General features: G+C 46.3%; 1 protein-coding gene across 1 annotated transcript; it reads left to right on the top strand.

Annotated features, from left to right (window-relative positions):
• The first annotated feature begins 228 nt into the window (after positions 1–228).
• Positions 229–26,939, top strand: LOC142766839 (uncharacterized). The gene is made up of 10 exons (XM_075868065.1): positions 229–323; positions 7,680–7,777; positions 10,849–11,064; positions 12,328–12,553; positions 14,937–15,090; positions 17,918–18,024; positions 20,057–20,207; positions 23,375–23,542; positions 25,695–25,826; positions 26,712–26,939. The coding sequence occupies exons 2-10, from the start codon at positions 7,708–7,710 to the stop codon at positions 26,919–26,921; spliced, it is 1,434 nt and encodes a 477-aa protein (XP_075724180.1). The 5' UTR covers positions 229–323; positions 7,680–7,707; the 3' UTR covers positions 26,922–26,939.

Below are 26,939 nucleotides of genomic sequence, written 5' to 3'. Positions count from 1 at the left end.
ACTGTGGCACACACCTACGCTGAGGGATTTGTCAAGAACCGGGTAGTTCTGACTAAATACTGTTTCTTTGTTAGCTCACACTTTTTATACAAGCAAAAAAGGCATAAATTAAATGAGAAATATACAATTAGAAATAACGAATACAGAAAATGAAGCTGATGGTTTCATCAGCCATAGTTGAGGATCACAACCATCATCACCAACATTTCTCCTCTTCTTCGCAGCCTCGAGGAGCACGAAGTCCTAGCTTTCGAGAAGCATCACGATTGTCGCCATCTGGAACCACCTACTTCTGTTCCTCAGACGACATCTTGGTTGAATCAGTGAGTGCAGCTTTGTTATGGCGTCCGCCTCGACGAATTGGCTTTCATTGCTGAGTGCTTCAAGTTCATGCTAACCAACAGATGTAATAGCGTGCTAAACTGGAAAGAATGCGATAGGGTAGTGTGCTCACGGGGCTCCTTGCATTCTCTGACCTCCTTTCCAGTTTTGTGCACTGTTACATTTGTTGAAGTGAAGCAAGTAGACCAGCAATTGGCCATGCTTATCATATAACTATAAATAACCACCAAGACACAGGCATTCCGATTCCGAAAACTGCACCCGTGCTTCCTAACAAGGCGACTGAGACAACACCTGCAGGACAATGATGCCTTTACAGAGTTTCCGTCGACGCTGCATCGGGATACGACAACACGCGATAAATGACTGCGAATGCGCGTCTGCAGATTCAACGCGTTCCGAATTGGGGGCGGCTTGTAAACCGCACGATGGGCCTGGCGTCTCGCGGACTGTTCAGATCTGCCCGCGAAATCGCTGTGGGGCACAAAGTCTTACCAAATCGTTATTGGTTTAGAGGCAATGTTGTCATTGCGCAAAGGCCCACCATTCGCACTTGTCATAGTCGCATTAGTTGCCGTTGTAATGACGTCAATTGGCACATCGACTGAGACTAACTTGACTTCACTCACCTTTTTCTCACGCGTGTATTATGCTTAGAGGTGCCCTATACTATACATTCGCCCAGTATCTATAAAACCTCATTATGTATAAAGCTAATCCTGCTTTACTAAGGATGAGGCCATCATTACGTCATCAAGCTCGTTCACTGATGGTCGACGTCACCACGAGTGATAGAAATAGTTGTGTATTCATCCTATGGCTTCATCATGACGTCACAAGTCACCGAATTCAGTTTTACTAGGAGGAACTTTGGTGCCAGTGTCTATGGAAGCTGCAACGCACGGCCCTTCAGCCAGCTTAGAAACTATGGGTAGTACAGATTTGTCTTGTCTTCGTTCTTTCAGCCCCGTTTTGCCTCGCGTGGCTTGGAGCCTCTTTGCATGCGAATGTTACGTAGTTTCAATTCGCGACCCTAAACCTTTTAGGCTCACCAATTCAAATTGTGTCACGGGGTTCATGATGGTTCGTTCTTTTATTTGAAAGAAAGCCAAAACACGGCCACACACAAAGCCACAAATGCATTCTAAATACACAAACATAAAGGCTAGGTGAACTTGTGTACCACCCATAACACCCAGGATGGCTCAATGATCGCAGTGCCAGAGTTACTTTTAGTTAATTTTAGGAGACTCTATGACGTACTCTATAAACTTAGCGACGTCCTCACGACTTCCCGTGGTGATGTCACAACATGCCAACGTTGCTTGGCAAAAGAGGTCGGGTCGATCTCTTTTTCATCTAATGCCTCCCATCCTGGATTCGTCTTAGTTGGGAGGCATTCTTTGCGGAGTAACGTACTGTACGTCATAGGTGTAACACACGCGAATGCTATGTTCTACAGTCGGCCAAAAGATAAAATAGACCAAGCACGCGCGAGCACAAGTTGCCATCTGCGTCACCTAGCGGTGATCTGTATGCTGTCGCGAGTATATATCCCTGGGCACGCATTCTCGAGAGCAATGTTCTGAATGGCAGATGGCTTGCCACTAGACGCAGACGATGGTTTGTTCATGAACTCCAGGGGTATATGATTTTGTGGCAGACTTTACTTTGGGACAGGTTTTGTACAACTAGAAACGATGCAATCAAATACAAATTCAACGGAAGTTAACATGTTTAATATGAGACGAAGGAACGTGCAAGAACTTTGGTGATTATTGTTACGTTGTTCTGAGCAGCCACTTCGTTTGTTGTTTCCGAGCATGAGTAGGCTGAGCATCAATTTTACTTGCAGACTGTCAACCTAATCGCTGTCATGCAGTACGAACCAGCTTCCTACGGACCGGGAAATTACGCGCGGACGCCTTACAAACAGGCACCCAACGCGAAGGCGTCTTACGGAGGGGCGCCTTATGGACAGCCGTATTACGAACAGACACCGTACGGGCAAACGACTTACGCGCAGACGCCTTACGCACAGACACCAGGAGGACAGACTCCGGACCCTCAGGCGTCGTACGTCCAGGCTCCGTACGGAGAGTGGCCGTACAGACAGCGGGATCAGCACAGTGACTACGTGTCAGTAGTCGAGGGTACGTTACCCAAAACAACGTGTCGCTGTGCAAATATTCAAGGTCTTGCTCACGTGCACTCATTGATGTGGCGTTGCTCGCGCTATGCAACAACGGGAAATTTCCAGTTCAGTTTCTAGTCACAAAGAGAGACTGCCACGATTTTAATGTTGTATTTCGCGTGTGTACTTTCTTAGGTACTGTGATGCTCCTCACTACATACAGTTAACCGTTGCTGATTCTATATGGTTTCAATCATTATGTGCTTACTGTATTTTTCCTTTTTTTTCTTGTTATGTGTAATTATTTAGCGTTGTGCTTAGGGTTTCTCTGCAAGACTTTAGGTTAAACCAGACTGGCAGACGGAGAAACTTGCGCGCAGCTGTGGTCCCCAGTGCCACGCTTCTGGCTTTCCAGCTAAGTTGTCCGGTATTTTTCGAAAACGAGCTGAAGCACTGTAAGTTGTATGTGTCCACAAATAGACGCAGTACTGAACAGGAGTGTTAATTTTGTCATACACCAACCAGTGAATGTTTCTATGCTACTTAAATCCACGTCGTCAGGAAGCAGTATCCTGCCTGTGTTTTATAGAGCATAAGTCTTAAGCTCGTGGACAGCGGGCCGAATGCAGCCCATGGTTTTGTGTGAAATGAAGTTTTAACGCGATAGCATTAAAGAACTCGTGTCGCAGGAATTCCGCCGCCTGCTTCGGCACCATTTGTTGTGAGCGAAAAATTGAGAAAGAAGCAAGTAAAGTAAAGAATAACATTTTCGGTTCAACTGAGGACCGAACCCGTGTCGTTCAAGTGGCAAGCAAGTGTCCTTATCACAAAGTCATGATGTTACTTGCAGCTGCATAGAGAAAAAACAATACATAATCGCTGTGTTGTGGAAGGATGCTCCTTACCGCATTTGTTTGAGAGGTGTCACGACGAAAACGAGCCCACTCGAAGATTTGTAGGCGCATTTGGAAGGCCATCAAAATACGTAGAAAAAGGCTAGGATAGTGCAGCCATCGCCGCTAGAAACACACAGCAACTTTCAAAAAGCTCGAAAAAGAGACAACTATGTCTATCTAGTGGAAAACATATCATGCCTTTCCAGAGGCCTTTATTAAACAAACAAAACGCTAGATAATGTGCTGACATCTGTGAGGCATTGTGGGACTCTTTATGGCCTCCGAGAAGCGAGCACGCGGCGTGTATATTGGAGGCCATGCGACTCTTGCTTTAGATAAAAAACTTGTATATGCACCATTCGCGCGCGCGCGTGCGTGTGTGTGTGTTTGTCTGTGTGCCATCTGTGAGACAATGTGAAAAAAGTGTCTCGACTGCAGAAGAGGGTCATCCTAGCAGAGGGAAGTGGCCACACTGCACAGTCACTGCATTACTATAGATACGTCGCGCTTGCACGCGTTTGTGTGCGTCGATTTGTGTGTGTGCGTGAGTGTGCAACTAAGCATATTAATAAGTATGCACTTTGTTGTTGAAGGGCGCCCTAGGAGCTGGATTTCACTATCGCGTTCAACTCTTAAGAGCGAAGCTTAAGAGTCCTCCGATTTTCGTCCTTTCCCTAAATAGTATTCACATTATTGTTATCATGACTAAATGCAAATAACAGCGCACTGTTTGCACAAGCTACCGAGACGGAACTAGAATTTTTTTTTCGGTGGCTGTCCCTGCGGTCATTGAATTCAAACGTCACCGTGGAAGGAAAACTACATTTCGGAGTCTACGTCCAGATTTTAGCCGCAAAACCTGACGCCCAACCACCTTCAGAAATAGCCCGCCAATATAGGAGATGTCAGAAAGGTGTTATTTCGATTGGCAGAGTCTGATGACATTTTTCAACACCCCCCCCCCTTTTCAAATTTGACATTATTTTCAGCACCTGCCCTCGTGGGACGACTTTTGATTACTGCGGCCCGCTAGCTGATGTCAGAGACCCCTGTTCTAGACTAAAGGTCACTTGATTATCTACTACATATACCGTACCAACCACAAAAAGTTGTGATGCAATACCTTACTAATGTTCAGAAAAAAAAAGAGCGCGTAGCTGTTGTACTATCCCATAAACTATTGTTGAGCCTATCGAATGTCGGTTGAAGGCTGAATAAATACTGAAGCTTTATGTGACATTCTTTTACACAGGTGAGCACAAGCAAAAGTCGTAAGTATCACGACCCGGGTACTACTCGGGCGTAGAAAGCACCAGAGCAGGGCGTATTTAATGGGATGGCGCGAGCAGCTAAATAGTGTTAGCATTTTAAAGACGATAGTCTTTTGGGGGGACCTTTGACGCAAAAATTTTGGTCTGTCTGTCTGTACATTTGCCTGTTTGTCCACTCGTAACGGCATCGGGTACTTGAAACGACCGACCCCATCCACAGCACCCAGCTATATCACTCAAGGTTGAGCGTTCATGCTTGTGCAATTGTCAATTAAGAAGCAATTATGGCGCATGTCTGGGGCACCATAACAACACGTATATATTCTGCATGTGCACCTTTTACTAGAAAAGGCATACATAAGTAATTTTAAGGACCGTAGCGCTTATCACGCTGCGCTGACCATGCAACACTTGCACGGAAAGGCGAGTGTTTCTAACGCTTTGCTAAAACGAAATGGAGGCGGCACCTACCCGTCGCCTTGCGTTCTACACCTTATCACCTCTGAGATGGGCGCACACACCCGTCTTGGAGTCACGCGTTTTGTTTTCTAAGACAACTGCCAGATGGCGCTTTTGTCTCACGTGTGACGTGACTTAAAACGCTCGTTCGCCTCGCTGCACGAACGCAGCGCCTCCAGAATAAGATTCACCGATTTTCTTGCGCAGAACATCAAATAAATGTCTTGTTCACTCTCTCCACACGCAAGACTATCGTCTTTCGACGACATTTGCAGATTACACACATATACGTGGCCAATTTTTTAATATTATTTCTTGTTAAACGCGTGAATGCAAAAACTGAAGGCGATCGTAATGCGAGGCTTAAGTGTCTCGTAGTGTCAATCGAACATTAGCGTCGGCGTATCCCAGAGTACTCCTCGGGTCAACTTCGTGATTCGTGGAGCTGCCGAAGGCAATTACGGAGGCTATGCGTGTGGTTGTTATCTGCTCCGTCAGGAGCTGCAACGAGTCCAGCTGTTCAAGAATAAAACCATCAATTTTTAATAAATTAACTGAATTTTCAATAGTTATACGGGTACTCTTAACTTGAAATAGACCCATTGATTCAGTGCAATAATTTTATTATTTATTTTTTATTTAAAACAACAAAATGAGCGAATTTCGCACTAAGTTGGTCAAAGCTTGGCACAGTGATACATGAAACATTCACCACTGTCGGGGCAACCTGCTAATACAATCACGTTAAATAGCTCCTCTTCTCAATATTTGGCTGGTTAGTGTCAGCATTCTTGGTTGTGAGCGTCGGTTGTGAGCATGATAAGCTGATGTTTTATTTCAGAGTTACTCCATTGCTTGAAATGTTTCGAAAAATTATCACTGCGTGAATGCTATGTAGTGATAGTAGTCCCTCGAATGCATACTATACTGCGGGGCAAAAATTTCATCCAATATAACCCTTGTTAAGGGTTCATGTACAACCCATTTAATAAATTCTATCATGATAGCATCCGTTTCATATAATCGAGGACAAATTGATTGCTTATTTTTGAACTTCGATATGCCCTTCGATATGGTATCACACTCAATTCTCATTCAAAAGCTGCAGAACTTGAACATTAATCAAACCATTTGCCGATGGATTGCGGACTACTTAGCTTAAAGGAAACAGAAGGTTGTTCTAGGTGGATCATGTTCATGTTTAGTTTCGGGTACATAAGGGGTGCCTCAGGGTTCCGTACTCGGCTCACTTCTCTTTCTTGTGTTTATTAATGATAGTTCGGATACAGTTAGGTGTCGTATAAGAATGTTTGCTAATGTCTGTGTGTTGTATACTGTACTGACCCACCGAACGGATTCCACCCAGCTTAAGGATGACCTTAGTCACGTGGAGATATGTGCAAAAATAATGACAAGGCACTGAATACTAATAAATGCGTTCACGTCAGTTTCACTGAAAGTGGTATTGGGTGTGCAAATCATTACATATCAAACAATGAGGTTATTAGGAAAGAACACAAATACAAGTATTTGGGCGTCACGTTTTCTGAGGATGGGGGATGGTATGAACATTGCAAGTGTTCTCAGCAGAGCTGGAAAAGCCCTAGTCTCTTTACAAAGAAATCATAAACATGTAACCAAGGAGGCTAAACAGGCCGCATACTACGCCTATGTCAGATGAATACTGGAGTACGCCTGTCCAGTGTGGAATACATTTCACAAAGTACACATTCATGCACTAGATCGAGCGCATTCAGTCGATAGCAGCAAGATTTGTTCTGTAAAAATATGACAATACTGAAAGCTTTCAGATTATGAAAATAGAACTTAATTCCCACTACTTACAAGATCGAAGACGCAATTTAAGATTAAACCTATTTTATTCAATCTATAATAAGAAAACAGGCATTTATCCTTCGGAATATTTAAAACCAGCGAATTATCAATCCTCTCGTCATGACCACAAATTTAAAGTATGGACATACAACCCCAGAACAGATCTGTTTAGGCATTATTTTTTCTGCAAGCCATTCTCGAATGGAACATGTTACCAGCTAATTTAGTTGGCCGCAAGACTGCGGATTCATTCTATGAGGCACTGTGCCCCCCGCAATAACGCCTAATATGGCGCGGCGGTTATGTTCAAAATAAATAAATAAAAATGCCACGCAAACGAACTTTTTTCTCCTATTGAGCGTAGTATTTAGATTAGCTGAGCAACACCCTGTACTGCTTTAGCAAAAAGCAACTAGCACAACAAAAATTCTCGGTCGAAGAGCAGGCGTGCCGTGATTTTGGGGCTGAACCTCGCATGCCCTGTTTGATTGTCCCTTTTTCAATCGGGTAACAGTGTGGTAATTACAAAGACGAAGGGGAGAATGAGCAACACACCACACGAAGTGCTGTTCAAGCAGCTAGCCAACAAGCATTTCCCAATTGATTGTCATCAGCTTTAGTGTTGCCTATTAAGGTATTTCTACCTGAATAGATTGTTGTTCAAAAGTAACAGCAACTTGTTTCTTTTGCATATGTCATTTTAAAGACCTTTGTGGCGTTATCATCGTCATACTGGTGCAGACAAGCTAGCGGTTGGGCCACCGTAGCGATGGTTTGCGCAGCTGTCCTGGTCTTGCTGGGCATCGTACTCGGCACGGCGCTGTTGACGGACAACATGGGTGAGCGTTTTTTTTTAATGCGAATACATTTCTTATTCGAGCTATGTCAGGCGTCAGGCGGCGTCCACGCGTCGGCAGGTGTTGTCTCTCCCTCCCACTTTCTTTTTAACAGCTGCGGGTGCGCGCGCTTATCCTCGCCCCTATATCAAGCGGATCAGGTTGTGCGTGTGGATAAAGTAGCGGACAGTGCATGCATGGATAGTTGTATCTGGCTGTGCCCTTTAGATTGGACGGTGGCTCACGCCACCTACCTATAAACTTAAGTGCTATCACTATGTGATTAGGGATTGAATTTCACTCGCGCCTTGTTTGTAGCCACCAATTAGTTAGCTTCCTCTTGGTTATTTTGACACATTTAATGTCTGTTTTGCCTTCACTGTCCCTAAACCCCAATGCTTTGTAAAATTTCGTGCCATTGTGTTGAACGATAAGGTGGAGCTCTTTACAGAACATTATCAAATGTCCAGCCGTTTCGTCTTCCTCTCCACAAACACTACATACCATGTCTAAGACATACCGTGTCTGAGCTCGGTACGTCTTGGTCCCCAATACTCCCGTTCTAGCCTCGAAGAGCAGAGAACCTCCCGAGAATTATTCTAGATCTTTTCTTTTGCAATGCCCTGCTTGAAAGGTCGGTAGGTCTCCAGTGATGATTTCGTAAGCATTCAAGTCTTCCACATGTCCCTCTATTTCCTTCACCTTCTTCAATGTTTCCCTTTAGATTGGTATTCTGCTGTTGTCTAAATACTTGCTTGACAATTTTCGAGCTCGCTTCCTCCAATTAGTATCACCATTCTTCATGTACAAGTACCTGAAAACTTTCCTAGCCCAACGCTCCTCTCCCATTTTTCTCAATCGCTCCTCAATTTCTATCTTGCTGCTAGCTTCCCTGCGCTCAAACGATGTTCATCTCATGTCACCCTGTCCCCCTGATGTGGGGTGTTCCCGTGTACTCCCAAAGCAAGTCTACCTATGTCACGTTGTTTAATTGTGAGTCGAGAGGAGGAGCACACTCTGGCATGTGGGGGCGCTCTTATCGCTGTTCGCTCTTATCGGTAGTTCTCTACTGTTTGAGGCCAGAATGAGAGTATTGCGAACCAAGACATATCGGGCCAAATACGAAAGGGTAGAGACGGTATGCAGTGCGTGTGGAGAGGAAGAGCAAGCTTCCGAACTCTTGATAATGTTGTGTAAATGGCTTCACCCTATAGTTTAGGATGATGGCGCAGAGTTTTTCAAAGCACTGAGGTTTAGGGACAGGGAGGGCAAAATAGACTTTATGCGGGTAGAATTAGCTAGAAGGAGGTTATCTGATTGGTGGCTAAAGTCAAGGCGCGAGTGAGGATTGGACCCTTCACTGTGGGGTGCGAGTCCTCGGCCTCACTATTTGAAGGAAAAAAATAAATCTAGTTTTTGGTTCACTAAGTACCACGGCTTGGTGGCGTTAGCCCCTGCCCGATATAAAGGGTACAGCTATATCGATTCATCCGTCCATCCAGTTCGCCTCTTAGCACCCCCCTCTCCCGTCTGCTCACTCATACGTACATATAAATTTAGTGAAGTGCGCCTCACTCTCAACCGTTCGCTAACTGATGATTGTGGAAATAAATGCCTATGGTCCAAATCCTCGTATCGTCATTAATTTACGCCATTAACATTACTACGCCGTGTACAGCAGCGGCCACGTCTGTGTGGAGCATGCGAGAAGTTGGTTTTTGCTCTACGGAGCGAAACATAAGAGGCAGTATCGGGCTCTGATGTGGTCAGCCTAACAGCTAGGCCGCGCGTGCTTCTGATACAGCACTCCATAGCCCGAAACTGCCTCGGTTATGTGATCAGCCTGACAGCTAGGCCACACGTGCTTCTGACACAGCACTCCAGAGCCCGAAACTGCCTCGATGATGTGGTCAGCCTGACAGCTAGGCCGCGCGTGCTTCTGATACAGCACTCCGAGCCCGAAACTGCCTCAATGTTTCGCCCTGCAGAGTGAAAACCGGCTCCTCGCATGCTCTACACAGACGTCGCCGTGGCTACACTCTGGGCGCTAGAAATGCATTCGGAGCATTCCATGCCAAGCGTCCCAGCCATTTTGGCGACCATCTCAAATGTATTCGAAGAAAAAAAATGTGTTCATTTACTGCATTAAGAACAGTAAATTGCTAGAATATTTCGGACAGAGAAAAATTTGTCACGTGGGTGCTTTCTGAACTTCCCAGAATGTCGTGTTCGTTTTGACTGAGAAAACATTTATTTTAAAGTTACCGCTTTATCTTGTTGTAGCCAATTTAGTGTGCTTGTTAAATAAAGGTGATTTTGTAAGGTGTTCAAAGCTCAGTAATAATAATGCAATTTTTTCTCCCTGATACGCCTTCGAGAATTCAGCCAAATTGTGTTTTGTTTGCACTTTTTCTGATGCAATACTGCACTTTGTATGAATATCTGAACAATTATTTCGTACACGGCAAAATGTATACTTTCTGTAAAAAATATATTTAGACCACTCAAGTTGTCGAAACTTACGGTGAAAAATCAAGAATTTCACAAAATTGACCTTTTTGTCCATAATGAGACGCAATTGGCACCATGTGGTGGTTCAGTTAAAAATCACCCTTAGACCTAACACGAAAGCAAATGAACAGTTCTTTTCATGATGCAAGTTTTATCAAAACATTTTTCGTTGAAAAAAATCATTTTTTGAATTTTCCCATGGAAGACTATCTCCCCATTTGATCATACCACAGCTTCTGCCTTGAAGTTCTCCATTGCCGGGAATGCCACTGAACGCCATTAAACGTTATAAATTGTAATATTGTGTATTAAACGTTGAACTGTTTTGAAGGCACGTTTCACTTGTGTTTGTTATACCAATTGTCATAACAGGGGGATCAACTACAGTTTTTTCAACCTGTTTTTATATATGAGTTGACGCTAGAACATCGCGCAAGCTGCTAAATTGTTTCATTTCGTTGACCCTATGATAGGGACCTCTTGCATGCTGTTTCCCGTGCCTTTCGCTCACGATGCTGCTTCGAATGCCTTCGGCACTAAGATTGGTGTGTCCTAATTTACAGGAGAGCACATCGCTACCACAACCGCCCAGGAAGTTCCCGACGTATTAAGTCATCCTTTCAGTGTGGTCGTTCAGATACCACAGATCTCCACAGGGAGCACGCCATCGCTTGTGGTCGCTACCACAACGCCTGTTGCCACCAAGGGGGCCCCTATTACAGCGCCTCCTAGAAGTAGCAGCACTGCCCAGCCTTCTACGCACCACATACCCGAAGGAGGTCAGTCGACATCATTCATCACCGGTCATTCGTTTTATGTTGTTTGGCCGGCGTGTCGGTCTCATTTCGCGACACAAAAGGCATTCCTTACGCGCAGGGAGTCAGAGCAAGCAAAAAAAGAGCATGTATTGGCAGCGACCTCTTCTCGCGATTCGTGCAACAATGAAGCGTGACGTCATCGATTTGGGTGACATCAGCAAAGGCCGTCATTATCTTATGTTCGTAGAAATAAGCTTTACTGTGTTAAAAGAGAACCAGTGGATTAACCTAGCGAGCTCCATGCAGCTTTATTGAGGCAGTTGGAAAGCTACTAAATAAGAATCTTGGAATATATGACGCCACAGCTGACTTCAGGCGCAATACACTTGCGCATGGTGAATGCGGCTCAGTATGGCAGTGCTCTGCGACACGCCAGCGAATCTGGTGTCACGGCGCATCGAAGTAAAGTGTGGCAGGTGCATGGACACGTTCTGGTCTTGCTGTACTGCAGCAAAGTTAGAGCAGCGCAATATTGGTGCGGTAGCAGGCGAAGCGAACTTCAGTCGACCACAAAAGTTTATGGACCACGCGAGCGTATGGCCGGAAACCTCTTCGCGACACTTCCGCTACGTCAGCGGCGGTCGACAGCTCTGCAGCACCCTCAAAGCATCCCTTCCGTAATCGATGTCCTGTCTCAGTTCTCTGACTGGGTGCAAACAATTTCACATTTCGCTTTTCAATGCAACCCGATTTTAGCATCTGCGTCTACGAGCTTCTGCCTGGACAGCAGTCTAAGAGCATAACTGTTATCAGTCGCAATCTTTGTCACAAAGTGACACACAGCCAACAGGGCGCCTTGAGGCACACGGTGATAGTTTTGATCATCTTATGCAAGCAGCGATGTGATCGTCATACAGCAGATAAGCGCTTCTCGTGGAAACTGTGAACAAACAATGCGCTAAGCGGCAGTAGAAAACTGAAAGGCCAGTGAATAAGAAGACCCGTTTCTGGCCCATAACTGCAGTCGACGGTAGATGGCGCACCGCTCGATGGCACGGACAGCCAGTTTGGCCTGCGCTTGCGTGTTCCGCAAACTTTTGTGGTCGACTGTACAATACGCGGATCTCTGTGGGCTTCTGCGTTTCGCTTTGTTGTGCGTTCGGTCGTTATGCGGCCGCGCCGAACGCACAGACGCTCCATGGAGCGCGGCCTACGTAAGCCGTGCTCACCATTAGAGAGGACAAGGACTGGGTTTGTAAATGACAAGTGCATCCTGTGGTGCAGTTGGCAAGCAGCAGCAGCTGGTGTGCATCATGGGCGAGGGATTCACCACGGTTCACCAGTTGCCGCAGGACGAAGTGTGCGACTACATCTTCTACGACTCGTTGTACAAGAACGGTACCCACAACCTGCTTTCAGATCCGAGCACCTACTCGGAGGGCCTGAATGTTTTCCTGAACAATCGTCGCGGCTACCGACACACGACGCTGGGCATCGGCCTCGCTTTCGAGTGAGCAGACCGGGTCATATCAATGCCACCTTCCTATTTCTGTAGCATAGATATTTTATTTGCACCGAAGGCGCAATTTCTCCGTCGCCGTGATGTTGCGTGTTAAGCCCATATCGATGACGTGGCCCCACTCGTCCTACATTTACAGCATGAAATTGGCAGGGTGCCGTGGAGGCCAACGTATGTACGTGGCTCAAGTTGTAACGAGACGCGCCATCCGCATTTCGTCGAGTGAAAAGCCTGTTGAAAGGAAGGGTGTTTCCAGGATGATTGGCTGCGCCGTTCCGGTTGGTAATCTGCACGGGCGTGCACACAGCCGCACAAAGTTTTAACCATCTTGCGCCTGTGGCAACTTTTCGCTGCGTCAGCGCCGTACGATGGACGGAACCGAGTTGAAAACGGCGAAGGTATAAGTACACACCTACAAAGCGTGCTAAGCTGAGCCTGACAGCGGGAGCAGGGGAATAGTTTTGGTGGTGTTTTCTGAAGAACGTTGCAGCCACAAATAAAAAAAATAACATCAAAGTTACACCCATGCCCGCACTGATGAGATAAGCAGTAGAACGTGGCTCATCTGCAGTGCGCTGATAAGAAGGTAGAGCCTGGCAGACGGCGGGCCGAGCCGAGCGCGCTTTGTGGCCATGTGCTTATGCTCCCCCTTTTTGGAACTCGGCTGACTCGGCTCCATCGCACTGCGCTGACGCAATGTAAGGTCACCGCTCCCACCCGATTTTTAAAGATTTTGGGGGGCTGTAGTTCACCAATAGCGGGATCAGCGGTAGTCGTGTATGGTCGCTTGTATGAGCAGCTGCTGACGCACATTTAGCAAACACCCAGATAGGTTCACATAAGGAGGCGAATGTTTTACGAGACGGAATATTGATCGGACATTTATGCAGTAAAAGCGCACGTGCTGTCAGCATCAAATCAAACCCGAACAGTGGCAAACGTTCGCAATGGTATAGTGCGCGCTGTCCACTTATCACCACAGACTGGCGCTCATATATATTCGCAGAGCTTCCGATAAGAATAAGTGCTCCTCTAAATGGTGATAACAGGATGGTGTGCACTATGTCATCGCAAAGGCTTGCCACTGTTCGGGTTTCATTCGACGCTGATAGTACCTGCAACGCATACTTGGAAAATGAGCGTGAACTATACGCAGACCCAACAGGAGCAGGACACAGATGAACGCTAAGAACTGATGTTCATTGAAACAAAAGTGATCGCATAAAAAAGCAACACCATGCATCCTCAAGAACTTCAGCTCACGTGAAAGATTTCGAAGCGTGCGTACCACGCAAACAAGAAAACAGAAGGTCAAGATATAGGATTGTCACTCAACATTTTGACAAGGAGCGCTTCTGTGAGTTCACAAGCCCTATTGCACTTTAGCTACAACAAAATTACTGTTATTGAAAAATAGGGCTCACGAGTTCGCGGTAGTTTTTTGAACGAATCGTTAGGCGAGTATCATCGATATGGAAACCTTATATTTGTTGCCTTGATTGAGAGGTGTGGACGCTTCGCGATTTCATTCACGTCACCCCCGATTCCATCACACGCGTGGTGTTGGTTTTCCGCGCGTTCGTTTTCGTTTCAATAAACTTCAATTGTTATTTTTAGCTGTGCGTTCTTCGGTTGTCAACCTCCTCCATGTCCACGCCGATTTTCCTGGTACCCATCGTTCCCAGCTCACCCGTTTTCCCCACACCGTTGTTCATCTAGTGAAGAGAAGTACACAATAACGCCCGAATCAAAGCACGATCGTGGCAAGGTAATGACATGTTTCGTGTTTGTGAAATGGCCGCGTGCTTGGTTATGTGAAACCTCCTCTTCCAGCCACACACCGTCCCCACCCACGAGAATTCTAGTCACGCGCAGGTAAAGAAATAAGAGAAACAGAAAAATGTTTTGCGGTGCTGGGGCTTAGAAATGAATAAAGCAGTGTGGCTGGAGTCCTCAAGCCAACATTCACTGATGCCTTTACCTCTTCGTGGGACATGCTGCGGTGGTCACAATTCCCAGCACGCGCCCATTTCATTTTCCATGGCTGGAGTTCAAGACTGTCACCTAACGATGCCTGCTAATTTTTGTCCCTCCATGCCCACTAGACCACGTGTACGTGCTTGTTAACTGCGAACTGAACGGAAGCATACGTATGCGTTATACTGATTTTTGCAAAAAATAAAAGATAAACAACCTCTAGTAACGAGTACGTTAACTATCGAAGCTCCACTGAACTATTGTGTTAAGAAAAAAAAACCAATCTGCCGATTGACGCATAAAGTCGTTAACGAGAATGTCACATTGCAGGAAAAGTGTGACTTTGATGAAATCAAACTTCTGAACCATGTTTTTTCAATCGCACTTTTTTTCGCAGCTTCCTGGCGAAGGCGAACGAGGATTTGCAGTATGCGAAGAATCCCAGCCCTCTCGAGCGCTTTTGGAAGCGGAGCATTTTCCACGCCGGAATTCTCGATACTCCCATGCAGCCAACTCGAAACGACACGAGGTCCGCCATCAAAATCCTGGAGGTACAATTTTTTGGCACATTCCATAGGACTAGTTCGATATGAGGGGAAAGTGGCCATTGCCACGTATAAGGTGCGGTTCCGTGTTTGACACTCGCCATTGTGAATATCAAATTGATTAAACCGGCCATCGGTACGTTTGCGAAATGACGTAGAAAACAAACCAAATGCTTGTTCCGGAATAACAGCGCATCATATATACTTGTGCAAACGTGATAAATATGTGTTGTTCCGGAAAGTAACAGTGCAGCATAGTTTCGGAATTGAATTAGGGATGAGCGCTGAACTGATGCATTCTCTAACTACTTGCTCCTGGGGTGTAAACCACGGTATAGACAGTGGCGCATCTGTGGGGCGCCGCAGCGGACCCCATCCCCCCCTTCTCCTTACGTTTTTAGTTTAGCGGCGAAGCTTGTCTAAGTCTAACCTTGTCATGCATCACGCGTAATCGAGAGAAGAAAAGACGAGAAAGAAAAGAAGGCAGTACTTCCCGAACTGTATAATAAACGACGCTGTCTCATAGAAGTACATACAAACTGCAATTGAGTGATATACTAGATGGCACTGTACCACTGTTCTCCAATTAGCTGCTGCGCGAGTTGTGCGTGGGTACGCGGAGAACGAGTGCCTCTCTCAGTCTCCTCGATAGTCGGCGTCCGTGGCGGATCGTTGGTGGCGCATGAACGAAGCAGAGCGGCGGGTGCGTTCAAGACGCTTGCGCTAGGCTTCCTTGGCTCGCGTCTCGTCGGTGTTACCCGACCGCCGTCTGCATTATTGAACGGGATCGGACGCATGCATGGACGGATGGACACATGGACGTATGGAGGGATGGACGCTTCGCCCCACTCATCATAATTCACTCCATGGATATGCTGTGATTTCTTTTGTTTAGTGCTATGGCATACAGAGTGAAAACTGATCATTTCAAATGGTGCCCCCACAATTACCACATGCCACGGACAGGGCTGCTACGTATCTGCCAGGTTTGCGGCTCTGCCCGTACGCTGAAGTCACCACCGCGAAGGCTTACTGTCCGAAAACAGATTGGGAACATATCGTGTGTTCAGTTTTTCTGGGGAGTGCGACAAATACGGAAATGTCCTAATACCTATCTCGATCAGGTCAGCGGTGCCCAATGCACTTGTTGTATGTGTGATCGCGACCACATGGAATTCGCAAAATTGTAGGCATAGTTCTTTCATTTATTACCATGTTAATTAACCGTACGACACCATTCTCACGAATTCTACCAAATTAGTTCGATCCTCCTCATTTCACATTTTTCCATCGCGATGAATGGTTTCCACAACACGAAGCCACCCACACCGTCTATAGAATGGTGCTCTAAGGTAAGCATGCTTCAAGATACTCCACATTAAGCTTATGCTAAAAAGCGTTGTGCGGGACATTGTTCTTCAATCGTTTTCGTTAGTTCTCAAGTTTAATAGCTGCGGCAAACATTTTGTGACGGTGTTCATAAAAAAATTAAAGTGGACAGAAGCTTATTCCGCTCCTCTTGTACCAGCATGCTTGAGTAAGCGCTACGCATCCCGTCGGCACATATCATTTCTTTCTCCGCTGCACCGCGGCACACAGCACACGCAACAGCGGAAACACGGCAGCAATGGCAATGAGTAGAAATTTTTTTGCCCACCACGCCGAACTAAACACCCGATGAGAGCGCCAGTGCATTTTTGTGATGAAGATATCTTGAAATTTATCTGTATGCCTAGAAGCTTATTCCGCTTCCATATAGTTGTCGCTGCCGGAACGATCACGGAGGCCACGTATCCTGACGCCTGTGGCGACAAGGCGCCATGCATGGAAAATGGGGAGAGTGCTCCCCGCCAAAGTGTTTCCTGCAAATACACTAGTGCGAACTCTGGCGTTCGTGTCTAGAGAGCTTCAATGCACGGTGCTTCAGTGAGCACGGGAATGACTGGTAGTTCACGATAAAACAAGTGCCATTAAGTACAAGGACTGATGAGAGAGGAAACGACGGAACACCTACTGTCAACTGATAATTTGTATTTTTGAAGAACGCATATAAAATTCACCATGAACTTATACCAACACGTCCAACTAGCAGTCATTCTAAAAGATAGGTAGTACACGGATTTGTATAATCTTCGATCATCTGGCTCAGTGTCGCTTCGCGTGGCTTGAAGCTGCTTTGTCACAAAACAACAATCAGCGATTCTTCCGCAGTGTCACTTCACAAGGTTAATTTCGTGGGCTCACCAATTCGAAGCGGGCTACGAAGTTCACATCGACCCTTTCTTTCATTCGAAACAAAAGCAAAACACAGCAATAAACAAAGCTACACGTGAGTTCTGAGCCTGCCAGCTAGAATACTAGGCACATCCGTGTACTATCCATCATTCCCACTGACTGAACAAACACAGTGCCAGAGTCCCTTCTAGTTAATTTTAGGAAACTCTATGCTCGTCATAGTACCTCTTAGTCACATGACAGTTGGCAGTGGCGGGGGTTGTGCATGTTGGTAAGAGAACACTGTGGAGGGCGCTGGCCACTGTACCAAAGAGGAGGAAAGAGAATACGATAGAAAACGGGCGTGGTCATATGCGTTGTGTTGCGCTGGCTGAATTCAAAGTGGTAGCGTATTCAGTAACATCATGTGTGACCACAGACGAACGGCAAAAAAGCATTCACATTGGACTTTATGAAAGGTTGTGGTTGTTGCGCTAAGCACAATTCCCGCCATTCTCTGGTCACAAAAAAAGTGACTTGTGCATTATGTTTTCCCATTTTGCAGCGCAGTGATTCATTTATGTTGACTTCCCTGTTTTGTCGGTTTTTTTGTACACAGAGAATAAAAAGGTTGGTGGACATTCGCCGTGGTGTCACTGCAATCACGGCGATCTCCTTGCCACATCCGAATATTGCTTGGGCAGCCAGCTTTGCTGAGGACTTCAGGTAAATAATGAACGCAAACAACCCCCTTTAGGGTGCATAAAAGATTTTTACTTTCTACCAAGCTCGATCTCAGTGAAGGCGGCCCGTATTGACACTCTTATGTCTGTAAAAGGACAGTTCGTTTCGGACCCAACAGTGATGTGTTACGATAAAACTAGACCCACCCACCGCGTCGGTCTAGTAGCTAAGGTGCACGGCTGCTAACCCGCGTGTTTCGGGAGCGAATCTTTGCCGCAACGGCCGTGTTTTCTGGGGGGGGGGGGGGAGTGCTTGAGGCCCGCGTGCTTTGATTTATGTGCACGTTTAAAAACCCCAGTTGGTCGACATTTCCGAGTCCCTCATTAATCATATCGTTGTTTTAGGATGTTGAACCACAACAGTTTTTATTAAAATCAGACTAGTCTTACGCGCGCAGTTCAAAGCCAGGTATGGCGCAGAAACCTCACAATGCGTCTTATTCTGTAGCGATTTATTATACTACATGCATCATCTTATAACCATTGTTACAGTTATTTGTTATGAGACTATTGTTTTTTTAGTATTCACATGAGCAGAGCTGAGCGAGACCAGTCCCACGTTTTGCCATTTTCGATTGAACACTACCTTGGGCTGCTCTATTATCCAGCAGTGTTCGCATTTTTGCCGGAACACGCGACATTCGCAGATTGGTCGCATTTTCATGTTCCTGTTTGAAATATCCGTCCTCTGCTTGCAAAAAAATATTCCACCATTTCGCAATAAATAGAACCATCACTATAGCATTCGAAGAGCGCATGGGTAGACCTAAAGTTCCGTTCATCATGAGAATCTTGTCCGATGTTAACGCATGATTGTAAGTGAAGCACACCGTGAATTCACTGCAGTTTCTGTTGCTGTTTCTCGTCCCGAGCTCGTGTTGGAGCAAGCAACGCGTATTCATCGCCAGACCACGCGGGAGCGCTTGGGTTCATCGCGCTTAAGCAGGATCTTGCTTCGGCCCGCCGCAGTGGTCTTAGGGCCAAGGTACTCGGCTGCTGACCCGCAGGTTGCAGGATCGAATGCCAGAGGCGGCAGCTGCATTCGCGATGGAGGCGAATATGCTGTAGGCCCGTGTGCTCAGATTTGAGCGAACGTTAAAAAATATTACGGTGGTTAAAATTTGCGGAGCCCTCAACTACAGCTTCTCTCATGTACAATATGATGGTTTTGTGGACTTTATACCCCACACATCAATAATCAAAATCTGGTTTTCCGACGCCATCATGCGATTTCTGACAAAGTGTAAAGAGGAGAGGCCACAGTGTTTTAGTCAGGACCTTATACACACAGGCCGGAACGGGCTGGCTGCGAGAGCGCTATTACAGTGATTGGCTCAGCTAATGCACATGCGCAGGAAGAGATGTCACTCCACACACCAGATCGAACACCGCATTAGCTGCTTGGCATCTAAAGCAGTTAGAAGTCTGCGTCTGTGTAGTTATGCTTGTTTCATACTCGTTTCTGTCATTACGGGCCGTTGAAGAACGTCTAACGGGCATTCCGAGGACGCGAATATGGAAAAGAAGTCTAATAAAGACGGGAATTGATGTTGAGGCCGAACAACAGGCGCCTTGAAATCCTGTGATGTTGGTAAGGAAGGCTACTGCTTCATCCAGTGGTAAAGTTAAGGAAAAAGAGGAGAAGAATTCCATGGAGAATTAGAGGCAAAATGAAATGGGCTGCATTACAGCCATAAAATCTCGATCCATTCCTATACAGTCGCATACAACTAAAAAAGACCAGAGACGCCAGCCCATGCAACCACAGTGCGACAGCCGAGTGCCTCAGCGAATAAACAAATAGTGCCGCTCATGCATTCGATAGCGTACTCTGAAGGTGGTGCCACTGGGCTATCTAGTTCATGACGTCAATCTCTAATCATTGTGCACTAATCATTGGTGAAAACTTAAACACATCCGTTTTAAAGAAGGAAATGCTCCAAACTGCTACTGTTCTACACGACTATGATGTTGTTTAGCCAATTGAGTTTCCTGTTGTCTTCGTCCCCACACAGAGCACTCCGCTTCACTCCAAGCATCGTCATCTCGATCGGTCACTACAGACGCGCCGACGACAAGCACAGCGTCTGCGCCATCATGCCACCAACGCGCCACCCGGATGACATTCCGTCTGAACGCATCCTGCGAGCGTACGACTTCGACTTGGTCTGTACACGTATCCTACTTTATAAACCGAACGCCTTAGATGCTTTATCACAGGATTCACCGTCGTCGTCAACATGAAAGATAAAAAGAATCACGATATGATGACGTCACGCATGGCTGAAAAAGATAGCGTCATTGTGACACCGCGATGCCACATGGTAGCGCCATATGACGTCAGTGAACAGACGTAAGTGAAAACAGCCGGTCGTCAGTGGGTTTCGTCAGCCTGTGCTACGACGTGCTCCGTGTTCGAGTGAGCTGCTTGACAAAGTTTATATTGTGGTCTCCTTCCTCCGACACCATTATTTACCCTAGCTGAGTTGTGTGGCGCATGTGCGATTCGCAATCGACCAAGACGAGTGAAATCTTGAGGAATCGAATTTTTTCCTTAGCCACAATATTAGTTAGAAAGAATGGACAATTATAACAAGGAAATGCTTTGTCTGCTCTCAATGAAGGTTATCGATTGATAACGCGTAAGCTTAGACGTCGTGTAAAGCTTGCAAGACATCTGGCGAGAGAAGTCGCTTCAGTTTGTCTTTGTGACGGCTTCTTTTCCGATAAACGCCAGGATCCAGGCGTCAGCGACTGTAACTCCACCCCCCAAAAAAACCTAACCGCTTTTGCCGAACTTGCGGTTTTCGATGGTCATTCTTAAATACATTTTGTTTTTCCGCACGTCTTATCCAACTGTCGCTGTACATGACAACAGCATAAAAAATAAGGCAGACAACGTTGTAGCTGACGGAGCAGATATCAACCACTGGACGTGCTTCGTTGCTGCTGTCCGACAGAGCTGCGCCAATGCTGTTCTGTGCACACAATTTTTCATTTTTTTTGGGGGGGGGGGGGCATTTTGGGCTTACAATTTGGACGAAAGGGAAAACGGGAACCTTTTACATGCGCAGCAGCTCTTTGACTAGCCAGTGTAACGCCGTCCCTGCGTACGAGGGACGTCACGCTCCCCTCGCAGTGCGTGCTGACGTCACTCTCTCCCTCGCCTGCTGCACGCTCACTACACCACCGACTCATCGGTTCACGCGCAGTAGACCTGAAGCGCATCTAACGTTCGCGTGGAAACATGCATGTACGTGTCACCTCTCTCTCACTTCACCCTCTCCACCACTGCAACGCTACAGCGCACATCGGGTGGTAACACTCTTTCGATTCGTTTATTTGTGATGGAGAGAGCCGCGGATGACGATGCTCCTTCACCCACTGAAACTTCCACCGAAGTGATTACGCCCTACCTGGCCGTCGCCAGCGTTGCGAGAGTTGTAGAAAGAGAGCGCATTCACGAATGGTGACGTTGTTTACTCGAGTAAACGCTTCGCCAAGTTTCACTTCAAACCATTCTTTCAGCACCCGCGTCAATGCCTGTTTAACCGGGTCAACGCCGTGCGCACCACTTCTGTTTAGCATCCCATCCTGGTTCTCTTCAGGGACGTGGTCCAAGTTTTTTATTGTTAATGCATTTCTTAGTCGGGCTATGTCAGGCATCAGGCGTTGTCCGCGGCGTCCGCGCACCGGCAGGTGTTATCTCTTCGCTCTCACTTCTTCTCCTTTAGCAACAGCTGTGGACGCGCGCGCTTACTCTCGCCCTTAGCAACCAGAGCATGTGGTGAGAGAGAGAGTGTAGGAGGGAGTAGGTGCAGTGTATCGCTGCTTTTTCTCTCGCCATTCGCTCCCTCTCCTCTCTGCGCACCACTCTCACGTCCACTGGCGCCTTACTCTTGACCGTTCGCTGGCTGGACGCCTCTCAAAAACATCCAGAAATGTGTGCTCGAGACGCCGTTGTGAAACGCCGAGCCGAGAACGCTGGCGCCCTACTCTCTCATCCGCATACTCCTCACTCTCGCGTCCGCTTGCTCCTCACTCTCGACAGTTCGCTGGCTGGGTGCCTCTGAAGGCGATGGCAGAAGTCGGTGAATGTGAATGTCTGATGGCAACGTTACCTTCTCTCGGCGCCAAAAATGTCTTCGCATTTCCTTACGATTCCCTTCGGGAATGTGGGGATTTTTTGGACAATGCAGGGAGATTCGGGAATAGTTGAATTCACCCACGAGGCCCCATACATTGCGAACACAACGCGCGTCTGCTCTCCGGCTTCGACAATCGGTTCTGCCATGTCCCTTGAGATTTGTATCTTATGCAAAGGTGGAGCAATTTTTTGTACACTGCTGGTGTTGGACTGGAAGTCCACCATGTGCAATGTGCTCGTATGACATTAGATAAGAAAGTCATGCTTTTGTTTTGCAAGAGCACAGGCGATAGTGATTTGAAAGTCGCAAACATGAAACATACGTGCATTTATAGTGCAATGAGTGGGAGCCAGCGCACATGTATTGTAACTATAGTGCAGGGGAACACATAAGGTAAGAATTTAGTCATCATATACAAGGACAAATACCCGAAATAGAAAATTTTAAGGTCTCGAAATTGGAATTCTTCATCGTAGTACTGAACATGACTGCAGCACGCTGCCAGACGCGCTCAATGGAGCGTTTTTCTTGGAGTATGCCTCTATAGCCAGCGATTTCCTCGGTGTTCGAATAATTGAGGATGCAAGACCGCACTTAAAAGGAGGGGACATGAATTATTCCCCCGCAGGAGCCTTGGAACATTCTGGGCCACTTTTCATAATAACAACACAACGGAAACATGCTGTAGCGAGGCTGACAGCTGGATTACTTGGTATCATCTCATATTAGTTTAAGCAGCGCCAAAAATACTAAGAAGCAATAAAAAAAAACCGGACGAAGAAATTAACGCAACGAAAACTCACTCGCAACTGGAAGATTTATTAGAAGAAGCGTAGTAAAAATCATACAGAGTAATGACACAAACGAACAGCGAAGCCGAAAACTTGGGAATCTTATAAGTCGAATGACAAGAAAAAAGAAAATCAAAACATTATTCATTGAACGTAAGTTGTATCCACTTATTTGTGCTGTTGTGAGCGTTGCTTTGTATGAAAAAAAAACTCGTTGGGCCACTTGATATTGGTGCAAATTATTTGGTGACGTGCTAGCCTAAACGCCAGCAAAATGACGAGAACAGCTTCGGGGTCCCCTCAACACAATTTAGCTGCACTGCAGTCGTTCGCAAGCAGGTATGCTATAAATGCACTTGACAGTTACTAACACAAGGATTTCCGTACTACGCAGTCGACGCCCATCACCCTACTCAGCTGGCTCTACTCCAATGGCACGGACACCAAAGGCGTCGTGTCCGTTACGTTGAAGGGACGTTGGACACGTCCTGTCAATTTCAGGAACACCGGCTTCTACGGAGCGTGCTCGTCGGTAGACATCCCGTTTGGCAGCTACACCGAAGTAAGCTAACATAACGTACATGTCGATCAATCTCGGAATACAAATTTTCGCAGTCGTGAAATGGTTTTCGCTACATTGATCACGTTTTATGGCGACAGCAATTTATGGGCTGTTCCTAGGCGGGATTTTGACTTCTCTGTCACCATGCCTTTTCGTGTATATATATATATATATATATATATATATATATATATATATATATATATATATATATATATACATATATATATATATATATATATATGCCCCGCCGCGGTGGTCTAGTGGCTAAGGTACTCGGCTGCTGACCCGCAGGGCGCGGGTTCGAATCCCGGATGCGGCGGCTGCATTTCCGATGGAGGTGGAAATATTGTAGGCCCGTGTGCTCAGATATGGGTGCACGTTAAAGAACCCCAGGTGGTCTAAATTTCCGGAGCCCTCCACTACGGCGTCTCTCATAATCACTTAGTGGTTTTGGGACGTTAAACCCCACATATCAATCAATTATATATATATATATATATATATATATATATATATATATATATATATATATATATATATATATATATATATATATATATATATATATATATATATATATAAAGGGTGTGCCACGTAGCATTAGACAGAGTTTTGGAATATGCTGGAACGCGTAATTACGAAGCGACCAATTGCATGTTGCTCATCAATGCCTGGCATAAGACATTTTTGGTGCTCTCAAATATTGTTTAATTAGGTACGTTTGAATAACTAACATTTTAAGAAATTAAGATGAAATATATATATATATATATATATATATATATACGACGTTTGCGTGGCAAGCAGTTGTCCTTCCACAGAACCACATTGATACTTGCTGCTGCTACGGGAAAAACGCTATATAAGTGCCATGCCATGTAGTGGAATGAGTCCTCTAAAGCATTTTGTTCAACAGGTGTCACAACAAAAACGAGCACATTCGGACATTTGTAGGCGCATTTGGGAGGCCATCAAACTACGTCGAATAAGGCGGGAATAGTGCAGCCGTCACCGCTAAAAACACACAGTAACTTTCGAACAGCTTGACAACTGTGTCCATCTAGCGGAAAACATATCATGCCTCTCCAGAGGCGTTGATTAAGCAAACAACAAACTCTAGGTAATGTGCTGCCATCTGTGAGGCATTGTGAGACTATTCATGCCATTGTGAAACTGTTTAAGTAACGCTTGCTCTAGCCACCGCACGCTTGCGCGTGCGTTTTTTTCTTTCTCTCTTTCTCTCCCTCTCTGTGTGTGTGAGAGAGAGAGACGAAACATAATAATAAGTATGTACTTGGCGGTCGAAGGGCGCACTAGGGGCTGGATTTCGCTATCGCGTTCGACCCTAAAGGCGAATCTTAAGGGTCCCCCAATTTTTGCTCGGTGCACTTGCTCGTCGCTGGGAGCCTTGATGACGACGGTGGAGTGCGAGCATGAGGAGCTTAGCTTCTTAAAAAAAATCCAGAGCGTGACCGCATATTTAAACGTGTGGCTCGATGCTCCATGTCACCATGAGTTTGGGCGCCGTGCCACACAAAATAACGCTACTAACCTAGCGTGTACGCCAGGTCTGGGGTGGTTTAGCATGTCAGAAGTTATTTTTAATCCCACTAGAAAGGTAACGCCGAAGGCGTGCCCTAAACGCCGTTACCCGCTCCAGCTGGGCTTGGTCACCCGTACTCGGACGCTTATTTCTTGACGGAGATCGAGGGCGGGGGGGGGGGGCGGGGTTACACGTTGCGATTTCTTTGCAAAGTTTGCGTCGAAGCCTTTACTGAAGGAGTGCCATTTCGCTCTATATAGTGGCTGAGTTTGCAGAAACTGGGAGCCGCTATCATTTACTAGTATATTTCAAATCTTTTCCTATCGGATTCATTGGTTTACGCTCATCGCGGAACCAGTTTTTCAGGTACAACAGGTTGGTTATTCTGAAGAGCCATGTTCAGTACCAGAATTGCCGCAACCTTTTTTATGAATTATGTGTGCTACAGAGATTTCCGATTCAAGATATAAACTAGAATAAATACTTATTAGATCGATTTCTGTTCCGAAAATATTTCGCGAAATAAGGGTGCAGTCATAGTCTCTGGCGCAGTCCAGGGACTATGAATCGAGTTTTTTGTTAACAACTGGAACTTCCTCTTTCCAGGTGTGCCCTTCTGGAGGCCCAATGAGCACAGCTCCATTAAATTATTCGACCAAGCACCACGCCATGATTACCTACATCTCCAAGATCCGTCGCACCTTTACCTACGACGACGAAAGGGCGTTCGCTGAGAAGGTGGGACAAACCATCCTTTAGCACTGTCACACATTTAATAAGGGACACTTAGTATGCATCGCATACCTTTTGAATCACATTTCTGTCAAGATAAGTGCTCTGCGCAATGTGAGCGATCGATAATAAGGATTTCGGCAAGCGCGCACATTCAGACGGCAGTGAGTCGCGGCACTTGTGCACGTCACAGAAAGCATAACGTGCCCCGCCACGTTGGTATAGTGACTCAGTTACTCGGCTGCTGACCCACAGCTCGCGGGATCGAATCCCGGCTGTGGCGGCTGCATTTTCGACGGAGGCGAAAAGGCTGTAGGCCCGTATGTTAAGATTTCGGTGCACGTTGAAGAACCCCAGGAGATCGAAATTTCCCGAGCCCTTCACTACGGTGTCTCTTATATTCATATGGTGGTTTTGGGACGTTAAACCCCACATATAAATCGAAAACATAACGTGATATAATGGCGTATTAACTTTTCGGGATGATACTGCATGATTTACTCGATCGAGTTTGTTAAGAGCAAAATTTTTTTTGATAAGCTGTGATTATAGCGGCACCTGGTAGAGCATATCTCAAACACGAACCCCTCAATACGTGGGCTCTGAGATTTTGGGCTCCTATATTGGCTGTGGCTTGGTGGGGGACCAGTCAGAAAGGCAGGCGGAATACGCGTGCTAGGAATGTGAGTACGAGAAAATTCGGCAACGGCACACGCTGCAATGCGGCGAAACAGAAAATATACGCGAAAACACAAGCTACAATGTGCGAGACCGCTACCAAACACTCAAGTCAGGTATTAGGAGAGCGCCTGAGACATTTCCTAACTTAAGTGCGTACGCGTTTGAGATATTCGTTTCTTTTGCACATAACGCCTTCTTGTTCATGCGCAGTTGTGTCGCGTGAAGGCTCTCAGAACCGACGTTCCATTCGGCATCGCTGTTTACGACGTAGACTATGACGACTACTACAACAGCTGCTACACCCTGAACCTCTACCGTGCCTACAGCCGCTTGAAGGCCCTGCGAAAAGTAGTGAATTACTTCAAGAAGGAGACGGCGCCTTTCAACGAGGCCGCCTGCAGGACTTTCGTGACCGGCTAGGAACTGGCGTGCCGTACA

This window comes from Rhipicephalus microplus, chromosome 7, assembly GCF_043290135.1.
Source record: "Rhipicephalus microplus isolate Deutch F79 chromosome 7, USDA_Rmic, whole genome shotgun sequence".
NCBI lineage: Eukaryota > Metazoa > Arthropoda > Arachnida > Ixodida > Ixodidae > Rhipicephalus > Rhipicephalus microplus.
The sequence above is the reverse complement of the archived record's forward strand: the minus strand, read 5'-3'. Positions and strand labels throughout refer to the sequence as shown.